The 12,794-nt window shown below is 37.4% G+C and overlaps 1 protein-coding gene across 1 annotated transcript in view; it reads left to right on the forward strand.

Annotated features, from left to right (window-relative positions):
- Nucleotides 1-1,173: 1,173 nt before the first annotated feature.
- Nucleotides 1,174-12,794, forward strand: part of SPEF2 (sperm flagellar 2) — a 186,378-nt gene continuing 174,757 nt past the window's right edge. The window contains exons 1-2 of the mRNA XM_056112166.1: nucleotides 1,174-1,291; nucleotides 11,231-11,333. Of these exons, the coding sequence (XP_055968141.1) occupies nucleotides 1,234-1,291; nucleotides 11,231-11,333 (161 nt within the window). The 5' untranslated portion in view covers nucleotides 1,174-1,233. The remainder of the gene's footprint in view (nucleotides 1,292-11,230; nucleotides 11,334-12,794) is intronic.

Below are 12,794 nucleotides of genomic sequence, written 5' to 3' on the forward strand. Positions count from 1 at the left end.
TTGGTATTTATGAAACATAAATAAAAGATTATGTATTATTTTAAACATATAAGATGTTGTATATACAATATACATATACTTTTTTCTTTTTTTTCACTCTAAGCTGCTAAAATTTGTTACATTTTTTTCTGATACTTGTTAAAGATAGATTTAGTTCAAGGAAACAATGTAATGATATTTTGCAGTGAAGGGAAGAGAGCATGCTCAACTTAGAATACAAGGAAAATAACCAAGAAGTCCTTTTAGAAGCCAAAGGATGGAAAATTACTAAGAAACATTATCGTGGATAAGTGGGATTCTGACTAAATTGATTTGACATGGTTCTTCTTGTAGACATGTCAGAGCCATCAGATACCAAGAAATAAGGATTTTTGCTAACATGACCTCCAGCCTGACAGTGACAGTGACAGTGACCTCCAGCCCAGGACTGTTTAAAGTGCACCAAGGTCAGAACTCAAGGTCAGGATCTCTGGGAAGAAGAGACCTCAATAAACTCTGACCAGAAAAGTGAGCATCAAAATTCAATTTAAAATATATTCTTTTTCATGGAAAACACAATCATAAAATAGGGTTCTTAAATAGTCATCTCTCAAAACAATATAAAAATATACATTATTTGAACGCTTGCTGGGAATGGGGGGGGCGGATTTAAGCAGCTGAAGTACTGAAGATAAACACATCCTATCCACGCATTGTAGGGTAGTGGTAGCGCTTGCAACATAGCAGTAGAAAGTAGTCTTCTGTAAATCAGCAGACACAACCACTGTCATCACAAGAGTTAGTCCACAGATGTCCTTAAAGGACAAATAGGGGAGAGGAAAAAGATTCCTTTAATCAAGACCTCTCAGTCTTCTTATGGGTTCCCCTCACCTCAAAACTTGCTGCCCCCCTCCCCGGGCCTATATGTGTAGGTTTGGGAGGGGCCTGGGAGTTTTGTGCATTGTGCGGAGTTTGGGTTCGCGGGTACCTGGGAGGTTCGTGGGGGTGATGGGGAGGAAGGCGGGGGTGAAGCCCGAGCACCGTGAGGTCTTACCCGCCAACAGGGGGCGTGCTGACGAAGTTTGTGTCGGCGGAGGCCTCTGGTGTCTCCTCTCCTGGCCCGTCTAGTTCCGGCCTGGATACGCTTCCTTAACAACAGTTGCCCTTGGCAACAGGAGGACGCGGGCCGGAGGACTTGATTTCCCGCAAGCTCCCAGCTAGCACTCGCTGCGGGTCCCAAGTACAGGCTGAAACATGTCGGAGATCCTGTGCCAGTGGCTCAACCAGGATCTGAAGGTGTCCCAGACCGTGAGTGAGTGACATGGCCCGGCCCCTGGGGCGAGCGGGGGCCGCAGCCCGAGTGGGTCCCTGTGAGGGAAGGTGGCGGCGAGAGCAGGCGGGGTCGAGCAGTTGGGAACTGTGTTCCGCAGAGTCCCCTAAACTCCCTCCCGCGGCTGTCTTGCAGCCCTTGGCACAGGTCGCAGGGTTCTCCCAGCATCTCCCTCTGCAGAGATTCTGACTCGACGGCTGCAGGGTTTTCCTCACTCTCACTCTGACCCTCACTTTGTTTGCAGAGTGTTTTGCACTCTCAGTCTGACCCTCGCACCCCGAGCAGGATGCAGTGACATGTGACGCTTTGAATCAGCCACTTCACTACTAGTTGCGTGTCTTGGTTGCGTTCCACTTCCTGAGTGTGCATCCTCTAGTCTCAAAAGATCCCATCGTACTTTCCAGAACTGCACTGCCAACCAGGACAGGGAAATAAGGGGTCAGAAATCCTGCGGCATAGGTTCACATACACAGATTTTCGTAGTTAGTGCTCAGAAGTTCCAAACTGGGCTTATTTCTGGTCACTGTTCATTTTTGCTCCTAGCTGACCTTTTCCACTAACCCGGTTTCTTCCTAATCCTGGAAGTGTCTACTCAAAGTTTCACAGTCTCCCCACTGTTGAGGTAATTATCGTTACTAAAGCCGGCAGCTTTTCTTTTCTTTTCTTTTCTTTTCTTTTTTAAAAATTTTTATTAGTGGAACACCATGAGGTAGAGTTGTAGATTTACAAAGTTTTGTGCTTGGGTTTTGATTATACAATAATCAAGTACCCATCCCTCCACCAGTGCCAGTTCTCCACCACCAACGATCCCAGTATCCCTCCCACATCCATCCCCCCATCCCACCCTGCCTTTGTGGCAGGGAATTCCCTTTTGTTCTCTCTCTCCTTTTGGGTCTTGTGGTCTGCAAAAGAGGCATTGAGTGGCAAACATGTTCAGTCCATAGTCTACTTTCAACATGTATCTCCCCTCCTGGGAGGATTCTCCCAACACTCTTTATTTGGTGCTCCCTTCTTTATCTGAGCTTCCCTTTCCCCTAGAATGCCCACCTGGCCTCTAAGCCATGGAGTAATCCTCCTGGTACTGATCGTGGCTATTCTTGGGTATTAATCTCCTATTTTGTTACTTTATGTCCCCCAGATGAATGCAATCTTTTTATGTCTATCCCTCTCTTTCTGACTCATTTCGCTTAGCATGATACTTTCCATGTGGTACCTCTTGTATGTAAAATTCACAACTTCATCTTTTCTAACAGCTACATAGTACTCCGCTGGCAGCTTTTCTAACTGTCAAACAATTCCTGCGCAGGCACACTAGCCCATCTCCAAGGCATTCTGATGTTTCTTCAACAGAAATTTGGGGTTTTGTTTTGTTTTGTTTTGTTTTTTGTTTTCCCAACTGTTAGGGGTTTTGCTCATGGCAAGGGCTTTTCAATCCAGACTTTTGCAGTTTGTTTCCCCAGAGGCACTCTATAATACTGCAAATCGCTACTGGAGGGGCTGTAATGCCAACCCCCATCTTAGGCCATCACAGTGTTTGCTAGACCAAGTAGTGCCAAGTAGTGTTTTTGCAGTGCCGTTGTATTTCCTGTTAGCATCTTCATTATTGGGACACCTCCAGTTACATTTCTTGAAGTTCACCAGCAATGAACCTCCCTTTCCTGATCCCTATTGCTTAGAGGAGTTTAAGGAGAGACACAGTCTCTAGGTACCCAAATTCCATATTGTAAAGACGTTACAAACTGTAGGGAGCTGTGTGTGCAAAGAAACCAGATAGGATCTGTGTCACTTAGGAAGCAAGTCCTCTGTGGTTGGTCCCTATTGTCTTTAGGTGATATGTTCTCTACAGGCAGTGGAAAGTTCTGAATGGTTTAGAGATACTATCTTGAAAATGGGTACAACTTTCCGGTAAAGCAATTTGCAGTTTCTGAAAAAGGGCAAAGGTACAGAGGTAGATGGCTTGGGTTAGAATTATTTAGGAATTACTCCTACTAGATAGTAATAAAACAAGAAAGGAGTAATAATGCTATACATCAAGTTGTGTCAAGATTACTTGAAATCATCAATGTAAAAAGCATTTACAATAGTTCTGGTTACAGTTAATGTAAAATCTCCCTTTTTTGGAAACCATAGCAAAATTAAGACACCCATCAATGAGGATATTTGAAAAAATATTCATTGCTACATAAATTTTAGGGGCAAAAAGAAGAAAACTTAAAGCAGTCTTTTGATACTGGAATGCTTAGGTAGATTCATATGATGGATTGCTATACTATCATTAGAATGAATGAGTTTTTTTCTATAATGTTTGGCCTAAATATAGTAATTTATTTTCTGTTAAGGAAAATTTGTCTACTGTAATTCCATTTTTGTACAAACTAGAAAATACACAAAGAGATTAATATGTACATTTGTTTATTTATTATCATAGAGAAGTATGTAGAGAGAGATACACTGAATGAACTGTTAACATATATATGGATGTTTGGGTACATTTAGGACAAAATTATGTGGAAATAAAACAATGTGTAAGTATTGACTACCACTGGGAAAGAGAATATTGTTAACTTTATACAACTGCTACTTAGCTCATTGCCCATATTGTGTTTAAAATTTGAAAATATGGGGCTAGATAGTAGAGCAGGTTTGTCTTGTACCTCGCCAACCTGTTACCTCGTAGGGTACCCTGAACCCTGTCAGAAGAGATTCCTGAGACTATATCCAGGAGTAAGCCCTGAGCACCTCTAGGTGTGGTTCTCCCCAAATAACCTCAACATAAAATTTTAAAATAAAATTAAATCTAGTATTACAAATAAAATCTGGAAAAATTACAATAGAAATTATAAAAAATATAATTAAAAAGCTAAAGCATTTTTAAAATTAAGGGAAAAAAATAGGTGCTGAGAGCTAGTACAGGGTAAAGCATTTTCCTTGCACAAAGCCTACCAAAGATTTGATTCATTGCACTGAATAATGGTGTCCTAAAGCACAAGTGATTCCAGAGCACTGAGCTAGGAGTAAACTCTGACACCACCAGGTGTGGCCCAAAAATATTTTAACTAAAAAGAATTTTAATGTGAAATATTTATAATGAAAAACAAATAACAGTAATGTTACCAAAAGTTTAGCTAAAATTTCTCAAGAATATTGGTGCATATGGTACCCGAGCCCATGTGGCCAAGCACATGTGGTGCCTGAGCACATGGGTTGCCCTCATCTCCCTTCTTGAGATGTGTACTTTCATGCTTTCACACCTAATGTAGGGTGTGTGTCCTCTCTCCGCCCTTGGAGAAGCTCACATTCTCTTTTGAGCATGTTACTCTCTCTCCCTCTTTCTCCCTCCACACGTTAAAAACACTCCAAATAAAATCTATTTATTTTTTTACAAAAGAGGGTATGTTATATATTTTAAAAAAATTTATAAAACTCTCATAAATTTTGCTGTGTTCTGTGAAGAGGTTGTCTTATTAGAATCCCTCATCCCCCTTAAAAAAACAAAAATAAGCATTATCCCAGATGTACAGATTAGTAAATGAGATTGAGAGAGGCGAATAACATGTCCAGGGTCAGACAACTAGTAGGTTCTAGAATTCAAAACTAGATATTTGACTTCTTCAAGGAAAATAGTTTATATATAGGAAAAATTAAAACAAAAAGCAAAGAAGCAAAACCACTCAACCCCCCATATGTATTTGAGGTCTTTTAGGTAAGGATTTAAAGTGACAAGTACAAAATTCAGCCACTTGTGCAAGTTGTATCATCAACAGACATACCCTAACTCCTAAATGGTAAAAAACTAACAAGGTGAGGCTATTAGTGTCCATGCCATTTGTTGCATATTTGGGACAAAGTAAGCAGAGTGTGATTCTCCATGAAATCGTAAAAGATGTTAGCTTATTCAGTGGAGAAGTAGCTAAGCCGAACTAACTTATGAATTTTCTGCAAGACAAGTCATTTTGAATAAAATATATTAAATTTTGTGTTGCTCAGACTGCCCTGAATATCAGCCATAATATATGTATATACATATATGTGTGTATATGAATTCCAATAATGTAATCCTTTCTGAGAAATGTCTCTCTGTACTTAATGAGCTCCTCGGTATCTCCAGAGACTTCATTATTCTCAACATATGAAGATTCAAATCTATTTTACCAAAGCTAAGGAACTACAGTGAGTTAAATTTAACTTGACAAATCCTTCTGAAAAGTGATGCTTAATGAAATATCTTAGAATACAAAGAGTTTCTCAAAACAAAATTGCATCCAAAATTCAAAATATTATTGTTACTCTGAAAAATAAGCAGCATGTTGTTATTAAAATATCTGCTATACAATTCTTTAAGAATTCTCAGTTATTTTGAGGCTGGAGCTATTGTTCAGTGGTAGAGTTCTTGTTTGTGTAGGTGAGATAATCCAGGGTTATACCTCACACCAAAACAGAGCAAAAAAATTTTAGTTTCTAGAATGTATATTACCTCTATTTTATAATACTCTCATTAATTTGTAAAAGGAAATCAACATCAAACTGTCATAGCTGAGTATTCTCTATATATGTGAATTCCTTGTATTGTACAAAAGATCCTGTGAAAACTGCTTGTATAAGATATTTCATAGTCTTTTGAATTTTAGTGGGGCCTTACTGAAAATTATAAATACTTATGATATATTTAGATTGTTTCAGTAGTCTTAAATATTGCAATCAAGATACAATAAAGAGAAAAGTGACAAAATTAAGTATCTCTATCTTCATTCAAAATGTCCAAACTAGAAATAATATCACAGATTCCAGTTTTGTACTCTGAGAAGTAGGACCATCACTGTAAATTTTGGGAGGTATCAGTTGGGATTGCAAGTGAAAATATCTACCACAAGGCCTAACATGTAATACTAGATTCTAGATACATAATACATAGTTATTCAACTTTTTTTCTATATCTGATTTTAGAATTATGCCTATTACACTGCTTGACAGATAAGTGACAGTAAACAACTGTTTCTTATTTGACAGTTTGCGAATGAAGTAAAAGTAATGTATGGATTAAATCTTACGGATTTGTTCATCTTGAGAAAGTCCTGTGGGTACTTTGGTCCTGTTTTATTATTTCGGAAGCTCAGTTTTATATATTTAAGCAAATAGAACTTCTTTTAATTTCACACTAAATGAAATTAAATTATGCTGATTTTATAAACCAAAGTACCCATATATAAGTATCAAGAGGAAACAGATAATGCTAACAGTTGAACATGATGAACCATATTGGTGGCATAGTGGACACAGAGAAGATCAGATTTATAAATAAGTTTGTTCATCCATGGTCAGAAATTAAATACTGCTGAAATATTTTCAAATAAGAAAATTTATTACATTTCAACATTTTTTTTCTGTTTTAGAGAATGTTATTTGGAGTGATAGCACAGCGGTAGGGTGTTTGCATTGCACGCAGCCATAATGGCCTACCCGAATTCGATTCCTCCGCCCCTGTTGGAGAGCCCGGCAAGCTAGAGTATCTCGCCCGCACAGCAGAGCCTGGCAAGCTACCCGTGACGTATTCGATATGCCAAACACAGTAACAACAAAGTCTCCAATGGAGACCTTACTGGGCCCGCTCGAGCGAATCGATGAACAATGGGAGGACAGTGACAGTCACACTCTTCTGTATGATGTGATTTACTGTTATTCTCTAGAGATATTTTTGTAAATATTGGTGGCAGACTAAATTAGACTAGTCTATGCTAGATTAGATTGGATTAGATTGTATTGGACCCGAAGACTTGGATTCTCTCCTCCCCAGTGTTAGGGGAAAACTCTATTCAATGATGTTTTCCATTGCTTTCAGTTCTACAAAACTTCTGAAATAGCAGTATTTAAAAATTCTTTATTATTCATTAAAACGTATATTTTCTGAGTAAATTTAATTAACCCATCTCTGATTATAGTTTACAGAATGTGTAAAGAAATAAAACTGATTAACTATTTGAGGTTTGAAAGATAATCTATACTGATTGACAATTGGGATTTTTATTAGGTGGTTTACATAGATGGTTAATTTTATTTGTTTATATTAAATTTTAGCTTTTTTCCCATTTTAGAGAATGTTATTTTCTACTATTTGTCACAGACTCTACAGATATTTTATTTATGTTTTCTTGTACAATAATTCTCCTTTGTTGATTAGTTCTCATGTCCAGGTCTTTTCAAAAGTATCATGGTTTATTCAATTTCATTCAGGTATTAAAATATCCTGTTAAATAGTTATTTGCCTATGATATTTTATAATGTATTGTAAACTTTTCTTGGCTCATGATCATACCATATCATATAACCTTGTATTTTTTCTTCTTTTTTACTGAGTGATTCAATTGCATGATTTCTCACACATGAGAATTCAGTAATTAGAAATAACTTTATTTCTCATGTACTGCATCAGTATTATCTGTCTAATTCAGCATTTTCCTTGATTAAGAGTTTGCTGCCATCAATCAGAAATTGAAACAAAACCAACAGATGTAGAATGCAGTAAAATCTGGTGTCAAAATTTTAAGATATGAAGTCACAAGTGAAGACTAGCACTTGAGGGGGTTGGATGAAAGTCCAGTGGGCAAGGTGTACAGAAAACAACTGTAACCAAACATATTTAGGTTTCTGGATTTGGTGAAGTAAAAGAAAGCACCTACCATGGGGAACTGGGAGATCTCTCACTAAGAGGATGTTACAAGAGACTCCCGGCATCTGGCAACAAAAATAATCAAAGGAGGGGTAAGGAAACTGTGCTTCCTGACGAATTACATCCTGTCAAGCAGCAGAGAAAATTCATGTCCTAGATTTTTCACATACATTTTCTAGGAAGAGGCAAGAAGGATGCTAGTCAGAGCCGGGGCTGAGAAAGGAAACTGGAGTGAACCAGAACAGGGGAATGTTTGGCCATTTTTCGTGTTTTTGACGGTCTAATTTTGAAGTGCAGGCATGATTACTGAGGAACCTTGTTTTTGTTCTGATTTATCAGGGTCGCAGGACGGCCTTGTCTGTTGTGCTTTGAAATTGATTGTGTCCAGCAGGAAAATGCCAAGGCCGAGCTCTGCCTGCTGGGCTGTGCCCTAGGAACAGCGAAGTCTGGCGGAGCCAAGGCATTCCCACCCCTCAGCGGCAACTTGCCTCTCTTGGGGTGAAGCACATTCACCTGGCCTTTCTTCTATACCTGCATTTGTTTGGCTTTACTTAAAAGCTGTTCCCCCCGCCCCAGGATTTTATTGAGGTGGCTTGGTTTTACAAATGTGTGCTGTTGTTGCGCTGTGCTTGCTGTGCTTGCAGTGGTTGCACGCCCGCCGCCACAATTTCGGGGCTCTCTCTGTCAGTACTCTTGACATTTTCAGGGTGATTGATAACATAGGCCAGGATTGTTGCTCTTCCAAGTGAAGGTGGAACTGAAACTACTCCTGTATGACACCAAAGGACATTTGCTAAATGACAGACTGTGTTTAGAGTAAAATGAAGCCAATCCTCCTCATTTTCAAAGCCCCACAGAGCACCGTTTTATTTAGGTGGTGTCGTGTTAGAGCCAGGACAGTGCTGTGCCTTGGTTACGACGGGCAGCCCTCCTTCTTCTACAAAGGAAAGGTGCATCTAGCAGTACCATAAAACTGGCTCAGGTACAGAGCTCAGACGTGCCATGAATTCCACTTTCTGCTAGTGGGTGCTTCAAGAGACACTTAATACCTATTCTCTCCAGATATTCTCTCTATGGTGTTATTGGAGAGTCACGTTAAGATACATCACAATAAGTTGATGTGCAAAGGAATCAAATCACCAACTCTGAAAGAATGTATAATATTTTAAAAGAAATAGCATTCTTCCCTGGATAGTTTTAAAGTTATGATAAAATTGGTCTGCTGAGGATGAAAAAAAGTATCTCCGTGGTTCAATTGATAAAGCAAATGACTGACGTGGGTGGAACCCTGAGTTAAGTTCCCGGCACTGTGGCGCCCACTGCAACCACACCCTAGAACTACTAATAATGACCCCTATTAAAAAATTGCTAAAATCTGCAGTTACAGGTGCCAGATTCTAAACTTTAAGAATAAGTGTAATGTCCCTTCTCTACTATGTTGCTGAACATAGGTTTAGATTACTAAAATTTGCATTTTCTTGGAGCGTGAGAAAGTTTCATATTTTTACATGTGGCTAAAATGATTCATAGGCCAGCTCATTTTTTTTCCTCCCTGATGGTTTCCTACTCTTCTGTGTCTTCTTATTGTAAATGAAAGATTTGCATAGGCAATAAATTCTAATTTTAGGTAATTCACGAGGACATCCTAAGCTAAACTGAATCTGTGGGAATATTTGACATCTTTTAAATTATCTTTGCTATTATATTTATTCAATTTAAGTACTGATTTTTTTGGTGTATAATATATTTAGGGACCAGATATTAGGAAAGTCTCAATGAAATTTATCTGGGCTTGAGTTGGTGGGCTGGAATCAGATGTGCAAAAGAATTGTATTTTTATAATCGGTAATTTTCTCCATATGAGTTGTATATAGTGACCTTTATGAATACTCATCCTGCTGCAGCGACACATCAATTATACAAACCCTGAGTGCTACTTATTCATATTCAATCAATCACCCCGTAATTGGCCAAATAGATTTAAAAAAAAGCAATCTGAGTTTGTGATACTGCACTGGCATGTATTGTTCTTTGATTGCTATTGGATGAAAGACTCTGTAGGAAAATGTTTGAAGATTTCTGGAGGAATTTGAAATCATTTGAGAAAAGCACACTTTATTCTGTGATAACACATTTTATTTCATAACAAACTTTGCACATTATTATTCAATATGATCTGAACTTATATCTTTATTTTATAAGAAAAACATGATATCCCAAACTATGGATATGCATAAAGTTAGCAAATTCTGGGGCTGGAGCGATATTACAAGAGATGGGATGCTTACCTTTCGTATGGTTAACCTGAGTTCAATCCATGACATCCTATATGGTCCTCTAACACTGCCAAAAATAATTCCTGTGTGCAGAGCCAGGAGTTACCCCTGAGAATCAATGAGTGTCTCATCTCCTCCCACCCCCCAGCAGCTAGCAAATTCCACTTAATGCTTACATTGAAATTTTTTTTCATCATTTATCATTATATGTCTCCTTTATAGCAGGTATGGTACCAAGCAATTCTCATACTTCACCTCTAAACTTCAAAATAATTCTCTAGGATAGACGTTTAATTATCTTTTTTTCTAGATATGAGGATCCAGAAGCTCCCCAGAGCTAAGCAGTTTGTCAAAAGTGGCATAACTAATAAAGGAACAAGTCAGGATTCCAATGCAGATGTCTCTGGCTCCAAAGCTTATTTCCTCTTTGCCTCTCCATCACTGCCTAGATGGAACAATTGCAACAATGAAAACCCCTGAAACACTAATGAAAATTTTCTTATGTTCTTTAGGCTTTATTGGAAAAGGTGCTGATGATTTCGTTAAATTTCCATTAAAACAAAGTTAAAATTAAGTCTTAAGGTTTAAATTCATTAGACTGCACCTCACTTGCCAAACTTTGCTATCATGACCCACAGTTTCTGTAGGTAACTTGAGTTTTTTTTAAATACTCTAGTTAAAGACTGTTACATATAAGTTTATTTATAAATTTGGTGAGTTCTTTGTTTATTTTGCTCAGAAGTTGTCTTTTCTTTCAAAATTCTGTACATTATCACACATTGAATTTTATGTACTTGGGGATCTTTGTAAAATATTAATAATAAATCACTATTTTTATTCACTAATAATTTCAGAGGTATTTTCATGACATTTTGAGTTCAAGATAAATTATTGAGTTTTACTCTCTATATACATACATTATGAAAATTTATGTGCAATATTGTACTTATTATTTTTTAATCTCTATGTTTTAAAATTCAGCTCCCAAGTCATTTGCAAAGGCATTTTCCAGTGGCTATCTAATTGGAGAAGTTCTACACAAGTTTGAGCTTCAGGATGATTTTTCAGAATTTTCAGAAAGCAGGTTAGTGAAATTGTTCTTTAATCTATAAAAGGTCAATTCCTTTGGCATTTGCAGAGTTTAGCCTCCAAAGTCAACTTAAAGAATCATCAATCTCAGGATCCCTTCTAAACTGAAACTGGCCAAGCAAATGATCAGCATGAAAATTGTTGCCTGCTCAAATATACAAGTCCCAGGAGTCCAAAGAAGAGTGTTAGCAGGTTGCTCAAGATTGCATTCCTAGATGGGGACCCATATGACCATCTTCTCTAGCCCTTCAATCTTAGGCCACATTACTTCCTATTTTGTTAATTGGTTCTGCTTTCTCTAAGGAAGTAAAACAGCTTATAATGTTCTGAACAGTAAGTATTTTTCTTGTATTTAAAAAACATAAAGCTTAAAGTACTAAAAATACATAGGATATTATATTTCTAGTGACTCTTAAAAGATATAATTTACATATAATTCATCATAAAAACAAACAATTGTGTAGTTTAAATAATGGTTTAATACTAATATTAAACCACTATTTTCATTCAGGAGTAATTTCAGAGGTATTTTTATGACATTTTGAATTCAAGCTAAATTATTGAGTTTTACTCTTCATATACATACATTATGAATGTATGTGTTAAATCAAGTTTTAGCTTGATTTAATTATACCCATATTTATTATAGCTACAGCCATCACCACAACCTAATAGCTAATCTATTTTCTGTGTATGAATCTGCCTCATATATATATTTTTCTCAATGAAATAATAAAATGTAGAATTTTGCCACTAGTTTTCTTTCACTTAGAATATCTTCAAGGTTTATCTATATTTAACTTCTTCACCCACGATATAGTATACATCAGTACTTTATTCCTATTTATTTGTGAATGGTTTCAAATGGGAAAAATTCATTTTGCTCTTCATTTCATCAATTGATAGTGATCTCAAGTGACAGCTATTTCCTCTTCGTGAGTATTATGAATAATGTTGCTATGAACTGTATATTTTATATGAAAATATTTCAGTCCCTTTTTAGTATGGATCTCTGTGTTATATGGAATATAAAAATATTATGCATTTATATTTGGAGGAGCAATTAGATTGTTTTTCAGCATGCTTGACCCTGTACATGCAATTGCATATATCTATCGTTATGGCAACATCCCCTGGATTTTTACTATTTTTTAAAAGTCCTGTCCTGGGGCTGGAGTGATAGCACAGCGGGTAGGGTGTTTGCCTTGCATGCAGCTGCCCCGGGTTCTATTCCCAGCAACACATATGGTTCCCTGAGCACCGCCAGGAGTAGTTCCCGAGTGCATGAACCAGGAGTAACCCCTGTGCATCGCTGGGTGTGACCCAGAAAGCAATAAATAAATAAGTTAATTAAAGTCCTGTCCTCTGCCTTTTTATTTTTCCCTCGCCTTGACACCTGGCAACCATAATCTTTTTGCCACAGTCACAGTGCACCATTTCAAAGGTGACATAAGGT

The sequence above is a fragment of the Sorex fumeus genome, unplaced genomic scaffold (genome assembly GCF_029834395.1).
Source record: "Sorex fumeus unplaced genomic scaffold, SorFum_2.1 ptg000015l, whole genome shotgun sequence".
In the NCBI taxonomy this organism is placed as follows: domain Eukaryota; kingdom Metazoa; phylum Chordata; class Mammalia; order Eulipotyphla; family Soricidae; genus Sorex; species Sorex fumeus.